This window comes from Amborella trichopoda, chromosome 4 (genome assembly GCF_054954075.1).
Source record: "Amborella trichopoda isolate Santa Cruz 75 chromosome 4, AtrichopodaSantaCruz75HAP2 v2.0, whole genome shotgun sequence".
Classification (NCBI taxonomy): Eukaryota; Viridiplantae; Streptophyta; class Magnoliopsida; order Amborellales; family Amborellaceae; genus Amborella; species Amborella trichopoda.
The window spans coordinates 3,966,223-3,985,955 of NC_142339.1; the positions used below are offsets into that span (position 1 = coordinate 3,966,223).

At 36.9% G+C, this 19,733-nt stretch overlaps 1 protein-coding gene across 1 annotated transcript; it reads left to right on the forward strand.

Moving 5' to 3' along the window:
• The first annotated feature begins 669 nt into the window (after positions 1-669).
• On the forward strand, positions 670-14,757 carry LOC18439321 (Sec23/Sec24 protein transport family protein). The gene is made up of 5 exons (XM_006849488.4): positions 670-2,163; positions 8,380-10,203; positions 12,684-12,800; positions 14,021-14,092; positions 14,184-14,757. The coding sequence occupies exons 1-5, from the start codon at positions 1,441-1,443 to the stop codon at positions 14,319-14,321; spliced, it is 2,874 nt and encodes a 957-aa protein (XP_006849551.1). The 5' UTR covers positions 670-1,440; the 3' UTR covers positions 14,322-14,757.
• Positions 14,758-19,733: the final 4,976 nt, after the last annotated feature.

Here is a 19,733-nt window from a genome sequence, read left to right on the forward strand (position 1 = left end):
CTCCTAAAATTATGAAATTTATATAGGTGATCTCTAATACTTTTTTTCAAATTAATTATAATTTTATAATTTTTAACAAGAAAGTTGCACTAAGAAATATGAATACCCAAAAATTTGAATCGGATATATAAAAATAAAATAAAATAAATATAATACTCACTATAAAAGGTAGGACCTCAATGCAAAATAAATAACATATAAAATTACATTGTTGAAAAAGTTTATATAAGGTTGTAACTTTAAAATGTAGAATTACATATGCACTTCAAAAATCCATCGGAAAAGGTTGTTTTAATGTTGAAAAGTCTTCTAGTTGATCATTTCGAGATGAAGATGTATGAATATGAAAAAAAAAAAAAAAAAATGTTTTTGAATCTAAAAAATAGTGCATCTTGCAACACATTATCTAGACCGTTCATTTTCAAGATTTTCGTACGTTTATAAATATACTTGATTTTAACTATAAGTTTAAAATTTTCCAATTAGATATGAAAATAGATTTTTGAATAATCATAATAATTTTTTACAATAAAATTAGATTAAATTTGCAGGTGCGCAATTGTTTAAGGTTGCAAACTTAAAGAAACCACACCCAATTATTTTTACTAATTTTGGAAATAAAAGAAGAAAGCTATGTCTTTTAGGGGTTGGGGTCTTTGGGATTGAGGTGTCTTGGGCGTATCTCTTTCTCTTACTCTCTCTCTCTAAACTTTTGTAGAGAGAGAGAGAGAGAGAGATCTCTGTAGTCCGGAGTGCGATACAAACCCTTATTTAGTGGCTGACTGGCTTCAGTACTGTGAATTGACCCGAAATGGTGGTATCGGGAGACCCATACCCCTTCTCTTTCTCACTCTACCCCAGAAAAGTTACAGAGAAAGCCGGAGAAGGGGGGGCCTGAACCCAAAACCCAGTGGATCTCTCTCTCTCTCTCTCTCCCCGAAATCGATCTGGGATCACACAAACCAGGTACACCTGTTCTAGTGATCTTCGTTCAATTCCTTTAAAATTTGATACACACAACAATCTCTCTCTCTCTCTCTCTGTCCTATTGATTTCGCCATTGCTGTCTCTCTCTGTAGCTCAAAATCAAATAATGCATGGTTTCGAATTTGATTGCCCAATGTGGGTTGCTCCCAAAATAGTTTTTTGCTATCGATTTGGTTGATGGGTCATTAGGTATAACCAATTTTCTCCTAGTTTTACATTTTTGGAGTACTTTCATGGCTTTCGCTTCTTCAGTCACCATCTCTACCACCTTTTCCTCTTAATTTTGCATTTATTGGTATCTGTTCACTCTTTATAGCTCTTATTTCATATTGATTTCGCCCCCCCCCACCCATCTCTCTCTCTATACCTCTCTCGTTGTGATTTATTGGATTTTGGTCCTCTCTTTCTAGATTGTTATTTGAACCATATTGAGCAGAGACTCTGTGATCAAACATGGCTAACAATCCTCCTCCTCCTCCTCATGTTGTTGCTTCACCTCCAATCACTCCACCACCAAGACCTGAAAAAAGACCCATCCCCCCGGCTTTCTCTTCTCCTTCTACAACAAGGTTTTCCCCTCAAAAACCAATGGACTCAAACCCAAAAGACCATCCCACCCAACCTGCTTTCTCTTCTCCTATAACCAGATTTTCACCTCAAAAACCACTCGATTTGAACCCAAAAGACCAACCAATCCCTCATTCTCTCCCTTCTTCTGCTACCAGGTTTTCACCCCAAAACCCCATTGATTCAGACTTAAAAGACCAACCTTCATCCTCAATGAGAAGCCCCTATGATAATCACAAAAATCCTCAAGACCCAAGCTTTTTGACCCCTCCTCGCTCTTCCAGTGAAACTGTTCCCATGACGTATAGAACCAGTGGTAAGACTGACAGCCCCATTTCTCAATTTAACAGCCCACCTGCTCCCCCAGTTTTCTCTTCCCCACTTCGCCCAGCTGCTGCCCCTTTTAGTCCTTCTCCGGCTTTACCCCAGCCGAGGGCACTTTTGTCGAGTTTTAATTTTGCCGGCTCTGGTGGCCCCTCTTTGCCAACATCTTCGTTGCCCATTCATTCAAATGGGGGAACAACTGAGTTGCAGACTGATGCTTTGGTGAATTCGAATGACTCTGTGTTATCTGGGGCATCACCTCACGTGCTCTTCTCAGCACATAAGGTATTGACCTTGTTTTTTAACCTTTTTTTGGGTGGTGATTGGGGTTAGTATATGATTCTCTGCAATTATTGGGTTATTGTAGATAATTTGGTACTTGTTGTTCACCGTAAATTAGGTTTTTGTTGTTTCGATGGATAATATAATGAGGGACTTGGGGTCATCAAAAAATGTTTGGTAGTATGGGTTTCTATTTGTTGTGCAAATGGCTTTCAGTTACTTGGGGTGTTTTCTGATCATTCTTCTTAGTAGCATGTGTTTCATTAGTTATCTTGTAAATATTGTTGTCTTATTGTTAATTTTGTGCTTATTGAGCTTAAGAAAACAATTTATGTGATGGGGTAACTTGGGGGTAGATGGGTATGATATCAACAAAGTTTAACTGGAGCTGGATATTGTTAAACATTAGGTAGGGAGTGTCTTTGGAAGAGGGTACTAGTCAAGGGCAAGAAGTAGCTTCCATGCTTATAGTGGTTGACCAAGGAAGGAAAAGTTGAAGAATTATATACTTCTTCTTTTAATTTGTTTGTTGTCTTTACGGGAACTATATTGAATAGACCAGGACTGTATTGAAGAGACCATGGTGGCAAGTGTAACTCTTCAGAATTCTTTAAGAAGCATCCAAAATTCTAGGTGTCAAAAGACCCACAGGTGGGTATTGAGTTTTTGTGACCTTACATCCAGATGATGAGAATGGAGTGAATCATTCATTTAGAAGGTTTACTCCCCTGACCTTGTGTAGTCTTTACAAACCCCATTGGCATAATTGATACACAGTACATATGACGACCTTGTACTAAGTTGGATCAATTCCTCTTTCTCCCCTTGTGTTGTAACTCAAGCTTTGGATCTTTCTCGTTTCTTCTGTAGCAGTGCATGTCAAGCTTATCCCTCCAATGGCGGATGTTTTAGAGTCTCCTAAATTAAAGGGTCTTGTGGGTTTTGATTTCACCACCCTCTTGCAGCACAGCATGTATTGGAAGAGGGCAAGCTGTATGTTGAGAAGCTTCTTCTCGTGCTTGGTGGCCTCTCGTCACGTATTCATATAGGTGCATTTGTATATTCTAACTTTGAAATTGTGCAGTTTCCCATTTGTGCTCAATTCTTGGGATCATCAAATTCTTGTAGGCCAGCTAATTTGCTTCAGATTTATGAGTTCTGCTTCTCATTTATTTCCTTCACACTCGCTATAATGGTGGTAATGTAAGAAGAGAACCTGCCTGGGTGCTTTATAAGGTCCAGGGTAGTTGATTTTGTTTTTTTCTTTTGATTTCCTTCCTGTCATGGTTAGTATTAGGTGATGAAAGATATGGGTGTAATGGGTTTGGTCCTTCAAAGTTTTCTATATGAAATAAACTAGTGAATCAAGAACTGTTACCCTGTTTGTGCTTAGAATAAGCCTTGGAGTGCTTGTAATGATTATTAAAGAAGGAAGTTTATTCTCCTTTATACTGCAAACTACATAATGGCTTCATCAAATTCTTATAGGCCAGCTAATTTGCTTCAGATTTATAAATGCTGCTTCTCATTTATTCCTTCATGCTCAATATAATGGTTTTACTGTATGAAGAGAGCCTGCACGGGTGTTTTATAAGGTCCAGGGTAGTTGATTTTGCTTTCTTCTATTGATTTCCCTCCTGTCGTGGTAATATTCGGTGATGAAAGATATGGCGTGTAATGGATTTGGTCCTTTAAACTTTCTATATGAAAGAAACTAGTGAATCAAGAACTGTTACCCTGTTTGTGCTTAGAATAAGCCTTGGAGTCCTTGTAATGATTGTTAAAGAGGGAAGTTTATTCTCCCTTTTACTGCAAACTACAGAATGGCTTCTTTGGCTCTTTAGCGATGTGCCTGGTTTGCTAGGCTAGCATTGTTCTCTAGCATTATTAATTTATGTCTTATGATGCATGAGTACTTGTATATGCTTAATATACCAGTCGTATTATGTTGACCAATACTGATAGTGCATACTCCTGGGATACTTTGTAAATATAAAATGATTTTACTATCAAAATATGTAACATGAATAAAATGTCCGTAATGTTTCTGGTAAGTCTACCCCCTCATTCATGCTTCTAGTTTTCAAGGATTTTACCATTTTACGACGTGTAACACATCCCAAATCACTGCAAAATCTATTTCCGCCTCAAGTCCATGATTTTGGAGCTCCAAAAGTAGTGTATATCTGATGATCTTAGAATATATGCCTTGAAAGGTCCTAAAAGAGGGTCCAAGGTGGACCATTTTAATCTAAAAAATTGTATTTTATTCAAATTCATGATTGTAGTGGTTGAGATGATAGGCTTGTGGAGTTTCAGATCCTTAATCAATCTCCAAGATGGATTTTGGAAGTGCATACAGACCAGAATAGGTGTGTTTTCTGAAGCACACAACCCCTATCCTAAAGTATACTAGTATAAATTATGGCATGATGCCTATAATGTAATAAAATTCGGATGGATATATTCCTGCATTATACAGACCTTAATATCTATGGATATGTCCAAAAGGATATTTGTCTCAGATTTGAGAAATTCAGACTTGTATCCATGCTTCCTGTATCTGTTTCCTTGCCTGTAGCGTAACCAGGAATCTTCTTTTTTGTTGCATTATGGCTGATTGTATCTTCTTCATTGGGTCGCCTACCACTGTTGTCGCAAGTTAACTTTATGTTGATGACATGGCTCTTAGAGTTGCTAATGAATCATCTTTTACCATGTATGATTCAGCATCTCTAGGAATAATCTCTTGGTTTTCAGATATCTCAAACTTCATTTAGCATGTTATTATTGAGCATGAGTATGAAGTATATAATGTGTTATGGAATGGGTTTATTATCGTTTACTTGGGAATTTCCATTGAAGAAAATCCATCAGTAATATGATTTTATTGAAGACTAGTTTACAGAGAAATGCCTTCCCTAAGATTATGATTTTATTGAAGACGAGTTTACAGAGAAATGCCTTCCTAAGATCATCATTCTCTTCTTGTTTCCTTATGTTCGATTCCACAATCATCAGCTTAGCTACTATTTATGTTTCATAGTGACCACCATAATATGATTTGTCATCTCACTCAGTGATACAAAATTAGCCCGCTTTGGCGTCTAGGCTGGCAAGACCCTAGGTATATCATCTAGGGACTAGGCAGGCACCCTTGATGCCCCTACCAAGGGCAGAAAAATGGTACTCAGTTGGGGCATTTTTCGTCAGTCAAGCCCCGCCACGTGCCCCCTCCCCCGCCCCCCTCCTTTTCTCTCTTCCCCAGGTTATGGGGGGCATTTAAAGTGAGAAAAAGAAGATTAAAAACAAGAAATGTTCCATTTTTTGAAATTTGAAAAACATTCAAATTTTTATTTCAAGTGAAATAGAAAAGAACTCAATCCAATAGTTTATGTGACTTGAAGAGGTGGTAAAAATGGGATTTTGGCAACCGAAGCAAGGCACCATTGATTATCTGAAGCTAGTGTAGTTCAATTTCTGGTTTAGGGCTTGGTGCTACTACACGACCTTATTTTCTTTGAGTGTAATCAGAAGCTGAAGGAGTGGTAGCAGGAGCACAATGAAATTGACCCTACTGCTGTGAGACATATGGATGAAACCAGCAAGTGGTTGGTCGATGATGAATCATTCACATGAGAGGAGCATGACATGGAGCCAAGTTCTTGAGGCAGCTGGAACCGCATCGAGCCCTATGCAGGGCTCTATATCTAGTCTAGAAGGAGAGTAAGAGAGGTGTACGAGGAGCAGGTGGACTCAGAGGAGACCAAGGAAGAAGTATGTGGAGGGGGATGACTTTGATGACGATGGAGAATCAGAATTAGATGCATTTGGTGGTGGTCCTCGAGAAGGAGATGCTATTGCCAGTGGCGGTGGTGATGATGATGAAACTCAATTTGAAATTCGAGTTCATGAGTGTTATTAACTATTATTTTGAGTTCTGTTGTGTTAGGTCTTCGAGTTTTTATTTTTGTGGCTTTCTGTTATGGTATATGGTGGTTGAGGTGGATTGTGAAGAATGGATCTACTATGGCGTTTTGGATGTAATTGTTTTTGTGACTTTCTGCTGTGGGCATAATGCATTCCATACAGTTTTGTATGAATTTTGGGCAACTTTCTATTTTTTAAAATTTTATAGTAATTCAATATCAAGTTTCAAAACCCTGTATGTATGAATTTGAAATATTACAACACAATAGCATGCAAAAAACCATAATTTTTTTTTTTTTTAAAAATAAATATTTTATAAGTTCTATTAGGGGGGTTTTGTATCCAGCCCAACCCCCAAATATCATTGTCAAAGGCCTGGAAACATCCCTACCCCCCCTTCCTCCCTCCCTCCTCCTCCCCCCCCCCCCCCCCCCCCCCCCTCTCTCTCTCTCTCTCTCGCTTTCTCGCTTTCTCCTATTCTTTATTAACATTGGTCTCACCATGATAATGTCATACCACGGGCAAACCTATAATGCTTGCATGCATATGGCATATAGGTTATCATCCCTTTGTGTTTTTTTTTCCTTTATTTATTATTATTATTATTATTTAAAGAAGCTCCTTTGTGCAAAATTTTTGGGTTGAGGTAGCCAAACCTTCACATTTGGGTGACATGGGGAAGAAACAGATTAGCTAGCAGAGCTTCTCCCTTGTTTAGAGGATTTGTTGGATACCATAGAGGATGGCTTCATGTAGGAGATTGTGATTGCCAAGTATTTGCAGGATGGTTCTGAGATGGCAATTGCAAAATACAAAAGTGACTTCCTACTTTATGGGGTTTCTATTGGGATATCTAGAGCTAAGAGGTAAATGGGTCAGGGTGGCACCCGAAGCCCCCCCCCCCATGTTTTTTTTTTTTTGTCTTTTGATATTTTGATCACATCTTAGGTGACATTTTTGTCCCCTTTTCTTTTATTTTAGTTTCCTTTGAAGAAAAACTTTATCATGTAATCATTTAATATAAAATTGCTGTTGCTTACTTCCCTTGATGAGGCTGCTTTTTATTTCCTGTATCCTCTCCGCCTTCAGGTCAGGGCCATGGTATACCATCCTAGCTGTATTGGTAAAGTAGATAACATCCAGAGCAATTGGACACAGTTAAAAGCCAGTGTTACAAAGAAATAGACATGAGTGTCAGTCTCGAACACACTACTAGTAGTGTCCAATGCTGCATCTAAACAAACCAATACTGCAAGACATATCCTTGCAAATTTTTTAGAATCATAAAATTGGCTTGTATAAGATTTAGATATTTTTAATAATGTTGTTTTCATGGTGCTAAAGCAGACTGCCTCCGATAATTTGTAACAATATACACAATTTTTCGAGGTTAAAATCATTTTTTTTTTTTTTAACAACTAATATATTCAAGCTGAGATGACTGATATAAAGGTTGTTTTAATACTTGAAGTGTGATTTTCGATGAATTATGAGGTGAAGCTTTACTTATTTTGATAGGGTTGTAACCCTATCAAACCATTTTCCTTAACAAAATATGTTTGGATATGGTACTGCCCAAAGATGTTATACTCCCATGGGAGTACTGTCTATTTATTCCGCCGTTGGAACCCCACCAAAGATTAATTTTAGGACCTCAAATCTTAGGGATCTAACTTCTTCAATACATAGATTAACTTCAATAAAAAAACTTTCCAATTTCACCCTTTACACACATGAAAAATGATAATGTCTCAATATTAAATAGAGACCGTCCAATTTTTAGGGACTGAGATCTAAGTGTTGTAAAACTCAATTTTTTTATATTTTTTCTTTTGAAAATAATCATCTAGTGATTCTTAAGCGGTTAGCAAAATTTTCAAATTAAAAAATATCTCCCAAATATGTCTTCTAACCGAGGGAGTAAGCAACACTCCTGTGGGAGTGTAGTATACGTGTGCTAAAGTAATAATAAAACTTGTTTAATTCCCACCAACTCTCCAGAAGAGTTCCTATTGCAGGACATTCTCCACAAATTTGGCTGAGCCGGATGAAATTTGAACAATCCAACCTAATCACCTCTAAAATTTAGTCTAAAGTTCAGTTGAGGGTTTGGTGAAATTTCGTTTAATATTTGCTCACAGCTATATAATATGGAACCTCCATAATTGCACTTAGATATGGACATATTCAAGCGGAAATTTATTCTTGTCTAGATTGCTTTTCTTTGTTTAGTACTTCAATTTTTTACTATTACCTTTTCCTCTTTACCATGATTTTTTTTCTGTGTAGGTATTGAAGCAGAAGAAACTCGGAAGCATCCCAAGCCTGGGATTCAGTGCACTGGTTTCACCTGGAGGGGAAAGTCCATTGGGCAGCTCTCAAACAGTGCAACATGCTCCACACAGATGTGTCAACTGTGGAGCCTACATAAACCTATACTCCAGCATAGTTCCGAGCTCTGGCGAGTGGAAATGCATCTTCTGCAAAAACCTAAACAGTAGCAATGGTGAATATAGGGCGGCCAGTCGAGAAGACCTTAAAAACTGGCCTGAACTCTCTTCCCCAACTGTCGATTACATTGACACAGGGAATAAACGGCCAGGATTCATTCCCGTATCTGACTCTCGAATGTCTGCCCCCATTTTCCTGGTCATAGACGAGTCCTTAGATGAAGCTGTCCTACAACATTTGCAAAGCTCACTCCATGCCTTTGTGGATTCTCTTCACCCCACGACACGGATTGGGGTCATTTCATATGGTAAAACTGTTTCAGTTTATGATTTTTCAGAGGCTTCAGTGGCATCAGCTGACTTGCTCCCAGGCAACAAATCCCCAACTCAAGACTCACTTAAAGCCCTACTATATGGGACTGGTATCTACTTATCCCCTGTCCATGCTTCTCTCCCTGTTGCTCATACCATCTTCTCATCCTTAAGGCCTTATAACCATAACTTGCCTGAGGTCTCAAGGGACCGGTGTTTGGGTACAGCTGTGGAGGTTGCCTTAGCTATTATAAGGGGCCCCACTGCTGAAATACCACGTGGATCAGTGAAGAGATCAGGTGGGAATTGTCGTATCCTAGTTTGTGCTGGTGGTCCTAATACTTATGGTCCAGGATCAGTTCCCCATTCTTTTGGCCACCCCAACTATCCGTACATGGAGAAAAGAGCTTTGAAGTGGATGGAGCATTTGGGTCGAGAGGCTAGGCTTTGTGATACAGTGGTTGATATATTGTGTGCTGGCACTTGCCCGGTAAGAACCCAGGTTTTGCAGCCGCTAGCAAAGTCCTCGGGAGGTGTTTTGGTCCTTCATGATGATTTTGGGGAGGCTTTTGGGGTGAACTTGCAAAGGGCTTCAATGCGAGCTTCAGGTTCTCATGGAATGTTTGAAATTCGGTGCTCCGATGGTATTCTTGTCAGTAGAGTCATTGGGCCTGGTGAAGAGGCACCCTCAGATGCTATTGAGACTTTCAAAGACGACTCATCTACTTGCATTCAAATGTTGGGTGTTGAAGAAACACAGAGTTTTGCTGTTTCCATGGAAACCAAGAGTGACATTAAGGACGATCACATGCTTTTCCAGTTCGCATTTCGATATTCTAACATCTATCAGGCTGAGGTATCTAGGGTTTCTACTATCAGATTGCCAACCACTGATAACTTATCGGCCTATTTGGCTAGTGTCCAGCCTGAAGTGGCAACTGTTCTAATGGCCAAAAAAACTCTTTTGCTTGCACGAACCTCGTCAGATGCTCTTGATATGAGAGTGGCAGTGGATGAGAGGGTGAAAGATATAGCTGTGAAATTTGGGTCTGTGCCTGGTAAATCAAAGCTTCACCAATTTCCCAAGGAGCTTTCAACGTTGCCTGAGAATTTGTTCCACCTTAGGCGCGGGCCTCTTTTAGGGAGTATTATTGGCCATGAAGATGAGAGATCGGTACTGAGAAATATATTCTTGAATGCTTCCTTTGATTTGTCGCTAAGAATGATAGCACCTCGTTGCTTGATGCATCGAGAAGGGGGAACTTTTGAGGAGTTGCCTGCATATGATCTTGCCATGCAATCGGATGCCGCAGTTGTCCTTGACCATGGAACTGATGTCTTCATTTGGTTGGTAGGTCATCATATCTGGCCTGATTTCTGTTTGATTTTCTTCAAATTCATTCTTGATATTGTTCTTTATATTTGTTTGATGTATATATACTATGATCTAGTGACATGCTCCAAATAATTGTGCAATTGTTGTATATATCCATGTATTGTTGTTTGGAATTGAGGAGTGCTATTGATGTTTCATTCTGTTGTGCAAACCCTTCGTTCTTTGACAATTTTCAGCAGAATTTATCCAATTTAACATGCACAATCAAGAGTAGACGATTTAAGTCGAAATATCTCTTATCTAGAGACTGGATTTTCATACTCTTTTTGTGTTGCTGGCTTGAAATAGAATAAAATTTTGAGCCTTCAAGGTACTATCAAAACCATATACCCTGAGATATTCTGCCTTGAAAGAGTTGCAATTTGCAAACGAAGTCAGTATTTAAGAATGCGGAGGTGGCCACCTAAGCAGGTGCCCCATGTTCAAGCCACACCAAAACAAAGGGGAGAGGGGGGTGGGTGGGTGTGGGTTTGGGGTCTCAAGGGTGTTTGGAGTGGGGGCTGCAAGCTTGGGTTGGATTCCAAAGCCTCCTAATTAGACTTAAATAATAAATAAATAAATATACATGCTTTTAAAATGTGTTGTGTTTATTATGGTGTATCATGACAGATGCATACTGAGTTTGGAACTTGAATTAGTAAAACTTTGGAGGATTGAAACTTGCCCAAACTTGAAACTTGAACTTGAAATAAGATAATATTGAAACCCAATCAAAGTTAGCTTTAATTGGTGAGCTCTGGAGAAACCTCTTTTGTCACCACGTCAAGTCTCACAAATGATCGGCTTTTATACTTTTCAATTTCGCTAGAAATCCTAAGTACCAAGAAATTTCCCAATCATCAAAACATCTCAATCTTGTGTTTGATGCCCCAGCCCAAGGGTCATTTTCTTCACTCTGCCAGGGGGTATTGAGGTGCCTGCCTTTGCCTATAAGGTTGGTCTAGGCACTAGGCAGTCGCCTTTTATAGGGCCTTGCCCTAGGGGCCCGGCTGTGCTGAAGTTTAAAACCATGAGCTAAGTTATACAAAAATTGAGCTCTGGTGCATGCTATAGTGTTTTGTGTCAACATGAGTATATGACATTATTTTCTCTTTATATTATCATATCATATGCTGAGCTACTGCATGCAACAAACATGCCCAATGCATTTGGTATTCAAACAAAAAAATGGTCTTTAATGTAGGTGTATTATTCACCAGCATTAGATGCAACCAAAATAAAAGCAGGTATTTTTCATTGTGAGGTTAAATGGATTTAGAGATTTATTTGTGGCATGTTTCAGACAAGTGGGTTCAAAAAGTGGAGGAAGACAAATATGTTCTGGATGAGATGAAACCCAGTGTGTTAAAAAATTAGAAGTAGAGACGCATAGTTGTCTACCCAAACACACCCTAACTCTTCACTCAGAAATCTCAATCTTGCTATAACTTTGCTTTTGACAAATTTGTAATATCAGTCTTTTCTTTTACCCAAAAAAGATATACATTATTTTAGTTGTACTCCTGATCCTATTGAATTCCATACCAATTGAAGGAGTGCCGTGACCTTTCCTGTTGGTATTCACATGGAAGGGACGGATATTCCCCCCCCAATGAATTACTTAAATCCATTGCCATTTAGATCCATCACTATCCAATGAAATGGACGACAGAGTGGGACCCACCAAAACAGGACATAACCCAATGGTGGGTCCCATTCTTTTTGCCACCACCTTATAGTACGTAAAAATAAAATATATTTTGATTATTTTCCCATTCGGAAGACATTTTCATGTGAAATGGACTGTGCTGGACTGCCTCCATTTCTTATCGAAGGTTATTTTGACCAAACCAGATTGGCTTCAACTTGCTTCACCATGTGAAGCCTATCATATGCAAGGCATTTTTTTATGAGACATATGGGTGTATGTCAATTGAGAAATGATGATTGCCAATTGGTTCTCTTGTTATTCTATAGTGAATTTTTATTCGATATTTTTCCCTTTGTTTTCTTTATTGAGTTTGGAAGGCATGGTACTTTTCCTTGATCTTTATTTAAATTTTGATTGCAGTGTAGCATATCTTAGTCATCACAAATTTATGGTTTCTAATTTCTTGAGCAGTTATGAGTAATTTACCAATTTTACACTAATATAAGCCTACTTAGCCTAGCTATTTTACATTGGAAGGCACACCCTTCTATTATGAATTTGAAGTCATACCCTCCTCCTTTCAGAAATTCATACCCTTCTGTTATAAAGAGCATATTCTTTTTATTGGTGCAAGATTGGTTCCTATTGCTGAACTACCCCAAAGAAAAAAAAAAGCATTTGCTTAAATAGCATATCTATCAATATGCCTGGTAACCATGTAGGGTTATTTACTATTAACATGGATTGATATTGACACTTTCACCTATGTGTATTGACTGAGAGGCTCTTATTTGATGGTTCATAGGGTGCTGAACTTGCCACACAGGAAGCAAAGAGTGCAGCAGCTCTGGCAGCCTGCAGAACGCTGGCCGAGGAGCTCACTGAACAACGATTTCCTGCCCCTCGAATCCTTGCTTTTAAAGTTTGTCCTCCACTACTTGCTGCTCATTTCTGATTTGCTCATAGCTTATCACTATTTTTTGTTGTCGTTGTTTTGTTGTTGTTGTTATCATTGTTCAGAAGCTAGCATTTTTTCATATGTTAATAGGGTGTAATTGGAACTCTTGATGTCATGTTGTAGCTTCGCCCTGCTGACTGCCATGCCAAGACTCCGTTTGGGAGGATGGGGCTGGCATTTAGAACCATATTTTTAGTAACTCCTCACTTAGAGAGAAGATGTGTAATCTATGGATGGGTGTGGTTACTAAAGATGTCAGTATATTATTATTGTTACAATTTCTGTGGATAGATGTGGACATAGGCATCAAAATAAGCAACTACTGGAAAAATAGATGCACATCAAATTAAGTGAAGCTATTTTGTTTCTAAAAGGGCAATGTACACTAGTAGTCCAATGGACTATAGAAAATCACAGTTCCTAGGGGTAATGGCCATTCGAAGTGATGAATCATAGTGGAGATATAAGCCTAGGAATCTTGATTGGGTCTCTCCCTCTCTCACTTCATAGGATGTCATGCCCCAAATGGGCTATGTTTTTCCCACGGCCCTTTGGACTATTGGTCCATTTTCCCTTTTAAAAGTACTCCTTTAATAGAAGGGTGTGGTTTGTATAGGGCTGAGGCCCAAACAATCAAAGTAAGGTGCACCTTTAAATAGTGTCGGAATATGTTTTTCGGTATTGGAAATCTTTGTGACTTGAAACTTTATTTTCATATTTAATTATAAAGTTTAAAGCTTCAAAAATAGTGTACATAGAGCAGATATATAAACTCTTGAAAAATCTTGAAAATTGACCGTCCAAAAATACATCACAAGATGGACTCTTTTCAAGGCTTAGAATGCACTTTTTCTCATGTCCATACATCTTGAGGTTCAGATGATCGATTTGAGGATTTTTGGACATCAAAATAACTTTTTGTATTAGATTTTTTGAGGTGCGTTAATTTAATTGTTTAGGGCCTTACCCTTATATAAACTTTTTCCGTACTAGAAAACCTAGTGTCTTGTTGTATATCCTGCAGTCTTTACACTCAAATATGCAAATGTGGATGCTCTTTGTATTTATTTTTACTCTTTCAATTTATTAGTGAACTGCCTTGCAAAAATTAGCAGAGCAGGGTAGTGAGAATTGGTTCCAAGACTAATTGTTTTGTGGTATTTATGATGAATTTGCTGTTACAGGAGGGTAGCTCTCAAGCTCGATATTTCGTTTCAAGATTGATACCTGCACACAAGGATCCTCCTTACGAGCAGGTTACACACCCCCCTACTCTTTGTTCCAGTGCATATTTACCACACACATACACATTAAGGACTTCTTACACCCTCCTTATCTGGTATTCAGGAGGCAAGGTTTCCACAGCTCCACACTCTCAGTAGGGAACAGAGAGAAAAACTAAAGAGCAGTTTCCTCCATTTTGATGATTTTAGCTTCTGCGAATGGATGCGTAGCCTTAAACTGGTGCCACCTGAGCCTAGTTAGCAGTTGCTTCCTTAACATCCTTTTGATGGTTCTACTACTATTTGAAGGTGCCCAACACCAGGCAAGAAGGCATACACATTTTTTGGATGACAATTTACAGATAGCAACAGTAAAAACAATTCTCAGATTTTTTCTTTTCAAAGTTCCTCTCTCTCTTTCTCTCTCTCTCGGGTGTCTGTGAGGCTTGGGGGGACAATGAGTCACTTCGTCCTTTGTTCCTTTCATACTTCTTGTTCTTTTAATGACAGAATTTTTTGCAGAAAGATACTTCGACATTGCCATCCCATTTTCTGTTATTATAGAGTTGGGGTATGATGAAGGAAACAATAAAGATGGCAATATGAAACGGTACCCTTATGTTATTTTTGGGTGAATAATAAGTACACCCTTTGTTTGGAAACAATGACTTCATTTATGCATCATTTAGCCATTGAAATTTGATGTTGGTCTATTGGTCTGGTGAAAGAACCTGTATCAAACTGGATCCTCTCTCTCTCTTTCTCTCTCTATCTCTCTCTATAACAAGGGTTCTCTGTCTCTGTCTGAATTGCTGTAGACCTATTATTTCTCTTTTAAAATGCGTTGTACGCATCCTGCTCCTGTGTAGAACGAAGTATAATTTGGCTTTTGTGCAAATAAGAAGATAAATGTGCACCTGTTCTCATGTAGTCAGCCGACCCTAGGTAGTTAGGAAAAAGATGAATTCTTAGTTTACCATAATCCGTCCGAACTATCTCTATTCCCCATAAACAAATACTTTATTCTCATTCACATTGTCTTTTAGTCTCTTTGCTTAATAGAAGAGAAAGCACTTCACAATTTTTCTGTAGAGAAGAGAAAGGTTTGCTAGGTAAATATTTGTAGATAGAAAGGAAGAAAGAAGTTTGTTTGCATAAATTCTATTTACAAGGGATGGTATTGCGTCCACAAGCTGTACATGCTTTTTTCTTTTTTTCTTTTTTTATTCTTTTTTTTTTAAAAAAATTATATTAATATGAAACTTGGGTTTTGGTTTTATTTTTATGAAGTAGAATTAGGGATGGCAATGGATCCAAACCTGACCCGGGACCTGTCAAGTATATACCCGACACAAAATTGGGTATGGGTCCAACATTTGGACCTAGAACCGGACCTGTACCTGTAAACTGTTGGAGATAAATTACTTCAAACCCTATTCGTTTTGGTATATGAAGGAGTGTATACAATAAGAAATCATAGTCATCTTTAGCGATTAAACGATAAGTCAAGAGGCTTAAAATCTAATGACGGGTGATTGTAACTTTGTTGTTAATAATATGGGTAAACAATGGTGAAAAAAAAAAACTCAGTGAGGGTGGCAATATTCTCAACTAGACCCGGGACCTGTGGGTATGAGTAGGGATCCAACTTTTGGAACCGACGAGTTGGGTCGGGGTTTAAAACCTGGTCTGGCTCTAGGCCCAATCAAACCCGACCCTTGCCACCTCTAAGTAGAATTGAATAAAAAAATTTTTTTATTTTAAATAAAAAATATTGATCAAAATAATTTTTGGGGTATTTTAGTTATTTTTATTTCAAATATTTTTTGATTATTTTTTTAATTATATTTATAAAAGTAAACCTTAACCTCAAAATTCAAAGAAATATTTTATTTAAATAAAGGAAAAATTTTATATAAGGTTGCAACTTCAAAATGTTGAATTAAAAGATGCTACTAAAAAATCCATCGGAAAAAGTTGTTTTAATGTTGAAAAACCCTCTAATTGATTATCTCGATATTTATATGTAAAGAAAAAAAAACAAAAGATTTTGAGTCCTAGAAATAGTGTATCTTGCAACACATTATCTAGACGGTCCATTTTCCACATTATCTGGACGGTCCATTTTCAAGATTTTCATATGTTTATAAATCTACTTGATTTTAACTATTTTTAGAGTTTAAAATTTTATAATTAAATATGAAAATAGATTTTAAGATAGTCCTAAGAATTTTTTACACCAAAATTACATGTTAAGATAAAATTTGGAAATGCGCCTTAATTGGATTATTTAAGGTTGCAACCTTAATAAAACCACACCCAAATATAAAATACTGAAACTAATTTTTAACCATTAGATAAGCACCCGTCCACATGATATGGACGGGATCCTTTTCCGGAAACAATCTAACTAGAGAGAAAAAAAATAAAGACTTGATCTTGATGTAAGTGCTTTGCTGTCTTGGTTAAAAGACATGCTAAGTGTATTTCGAGGACCACCAATTTTGGGGATATAACTTCTCGAATTTAATAACCAATTTTAAAAAAGAAAAAAAAATCAAATTAAACATTATATGTGCTAATAAAAGAAATAGTGTCCCAGATTAAATAGGAAACATCCAATTTGTAGTGTACAGCATGCTCCCACGGTAATTTTTTTTCCTTTTCAAATAATTACAAGCATAACCTTTTTTTTCCTTTTTTTTTGTGTGAAAATTGTAATTTGTTTAGGTGCCATTTATTTTAGGTAGATGCTTTTATAGTGGCAGTGAGAAAAGCAGGATTGCCCAACATTAATATAGCACTTCATGAAACTGGCTGGCCTGCCTTGTCCGAGTCCCATGTAGCAGGTGCAAATGCTAGGGATGGCAATGGAACCAGACCCAACCCGAGAGACGACGACAGGTCCGGGTATAGGTCCAAAATATGACCTGGCAGGTAGGGTATGGGTCTAATATCATTATTCGAATCCGGGTCTGGATCCATGTGGACTCGACGCAAATAATGTCATTAATTAAATAATATATAATATTTTAATCAAATTTATTTTTAGTTGTAATATTTAAATAATACATGTATATATTTGCCATAATATTTAAATATATATATATTTATTTATTTTTGGGTGGGATCCAATCGGGTTGGATCTGAATCCAGCTGGACCCGACCCAACCAATTCGTGGCCACCCCTTACCCTTCAAATGCAGCAACTTTTTAATGGGAGGGTGGAAATCAAGGCTTAAACCTTTTTAAGTTACGCACCCAAAGCTCATCTTGAAGGCCCAGCATCCTAATTCCAATTTTTGTTTTCTCTCTTCAATTAAGACCAAAAGCCAGGGCCTTTTATAGAGAAATCGGGGCATCATGTATCCTAAAATGAAATAAAGCCTCACCTCAAATCCCCATACCAAAAGCACTTTCGGCAACAAAAAAAACTCCATAATGGCTCTAAAATCAATTTCCAACACCGGCAATAAAATTCGAAACTCAAATAATGGTACAAATCTGAACTTATTTTTAGGACGAAATGGACCGTCTAAATAATTGGTTGAAATATATATAGTATTTTAAAAGCTTGAAATCTTTTTTTTTCACAACCATAATGTTCAAAGATGATCGATTTGAAGGTCTTCCGATGCTTGAATTACAATTTTCAACGAGTTATAAGGTGAGGCTTTACTTATTTTGATACGGCTGCAGCCTATCAGACTACTTTCCTTTTATTATTTGCAGCCTGATCCAGACTAGGAAATCGCCAGAATCAAACAGGCGGAATCAAAATCCAACCCCTGGCAATTCAAACCAAGATCGAATTTATAAAAACACTGGTTTATAGATTCTCGTTGGTATAGACTCCAGGGATAATTTTTTTTGCTATCTTTTTTTGAAAACTGCCTAAGGTTTCGAATAAAAAAATAAAATGATTTTTCATTATCCCAATTGAAATAATGAACCTCCATACTGCATCCAATTTTACAATTACGGTACCGTTTGGGTACGTGAAAATCTATTGCGTGACAATATATTTCAATTTTACAATTACGGGACCGTTTCGATACATAAAACTCTATTGCATGACAATATATTATAAGAAAATATGATATTTACATTGTTTAGATACACTTTAATAATAATGAAATACCGAGATTACCCAATATTTCCCCAAAAATGGGATGACATTAACCACGATTACTCAAAATTTCCCCGAAAATCACAAAATCCATTAACCGGGGTGAAAAATCTATTCCGATGTTGACGGGTGATTACTCAAGATTTCCTCAAAAATCACAAAATCCGGGGTAAAAAAAAATCTATTCTGATGTTGACGGGTAATCTTTGGAAATCTTTTTCACATGCGGTCTTTTTGCACTACCCCGTTTAAAAAACCATTCTCAAGTATTGTGTATTGTATAATTATTAAGGTAGGTAGAAAGTGAAAGCAAATGATATGAAAAAGAGAATCTAAATTGATTTGAACAAGTATACCAATTTTCTACTGCAATTATAATAAAAAAATTCTACATCCCTTTATCCCCAATCCCCGCTTAAAAAACCATTTTCCTCTCTCACGTATACACTGTATTGTATAATTATTAAGGTACGTAGAAAGTGAAAGTAGAAGATACAAAAAGGGGAATCTAAATTGATTTTAACCGTCCCTTTATCCCCAATTTGGGTTGGAGCCCTCATCTTACTCTTATATAAAAAGAAATTTTTTTAATGGGTTGTAGCCCTGATCTGACTTTCATATAAAAACAAAATTTTGTAATAATTGGTAAGTAAAAGTCAAGGAAAATCTAAATTGATTTGAACATTTGTACAACTTGATGAGGCACAATTTTCTGCTGCAATTATAATAAAATAAATTATACATCCCTCTATCCCGAATTTAGGTGGTAGGCCGCTATATAAAAATAAAAATAAGAATAAATTACACAACACGATCATGATAAAAAATTTCACACAACATAATCCTCATAAGAGATTAGTAAAAACTTAATTGAAATAATATAACTTTATAGTCTCTTATAATGCTTCAAAATTTTCCACTGCGATTACCAAACCTTATAGTTTACTTAATCAAACATCTTCCCATTTTTAACTTGTACCGTAAAGATTTTGATTTTGGTATCATAAACTTATCATTTATTTGAAATTATATATACATAGACATTTGAAAAACTTCTATAAAAAATAAATAAAAATAAGGCTTCTCACAATAAAATCATGTTATTCCAATCATATTATTCCAATGACTTATCATGTTGAAACCAAAGTCTAATCATGTTATAGCCAAACATAGCCATGTTTTTCATATTTGGATGATAATGCATTTATCATATTTCTTCCCGACATAGCCAAACAGTAGCAATGTATTTCCCAAGTTGCATCTAAATACTACCCAAACACTCAAACACCCAAACAGTGAAAATTCATTTGCAGGTAATGTATTACGCAGTAATGTATTACGCCCATAATATATTTCACAGACAATATATTTCCAAGTATCCAAACAGCTCCTAAGTGTAAATACTAATTTGCTCTTTTGTGTTATGGCATATTTTGGATTACAAGTTAATCGGCCATATGTGAATATATCAATATAATGAAAGTGGCATGGTCCCCTTGAGTAATTTGATCAACATACCATGAACCATCATGGACAAATGAATGG

Coding starts and splice junctions, on each gene's coding strand:
- LOC18439321 (XM_006849488.4), top strand. CDS start 1,441: ATGGCTAACAATCCTCCTCCTCCTCCTCATGTTGTTGCTTCACCTCCA. Junction 2,164..8,379: donor TGCTCTTCTCAGCACATAAG/GTATTGACCTTG, acceptor TTTTCTGTGTAG/GTATTGAAGCAGAAGAAACT. Junction 14,093..14,183: donor AGGATCCTCCTTACGAGCAG/GTTACACACCCC, acceptor TCTGGTATTCAG/GAGGCAAGGTTTCCACAGCT.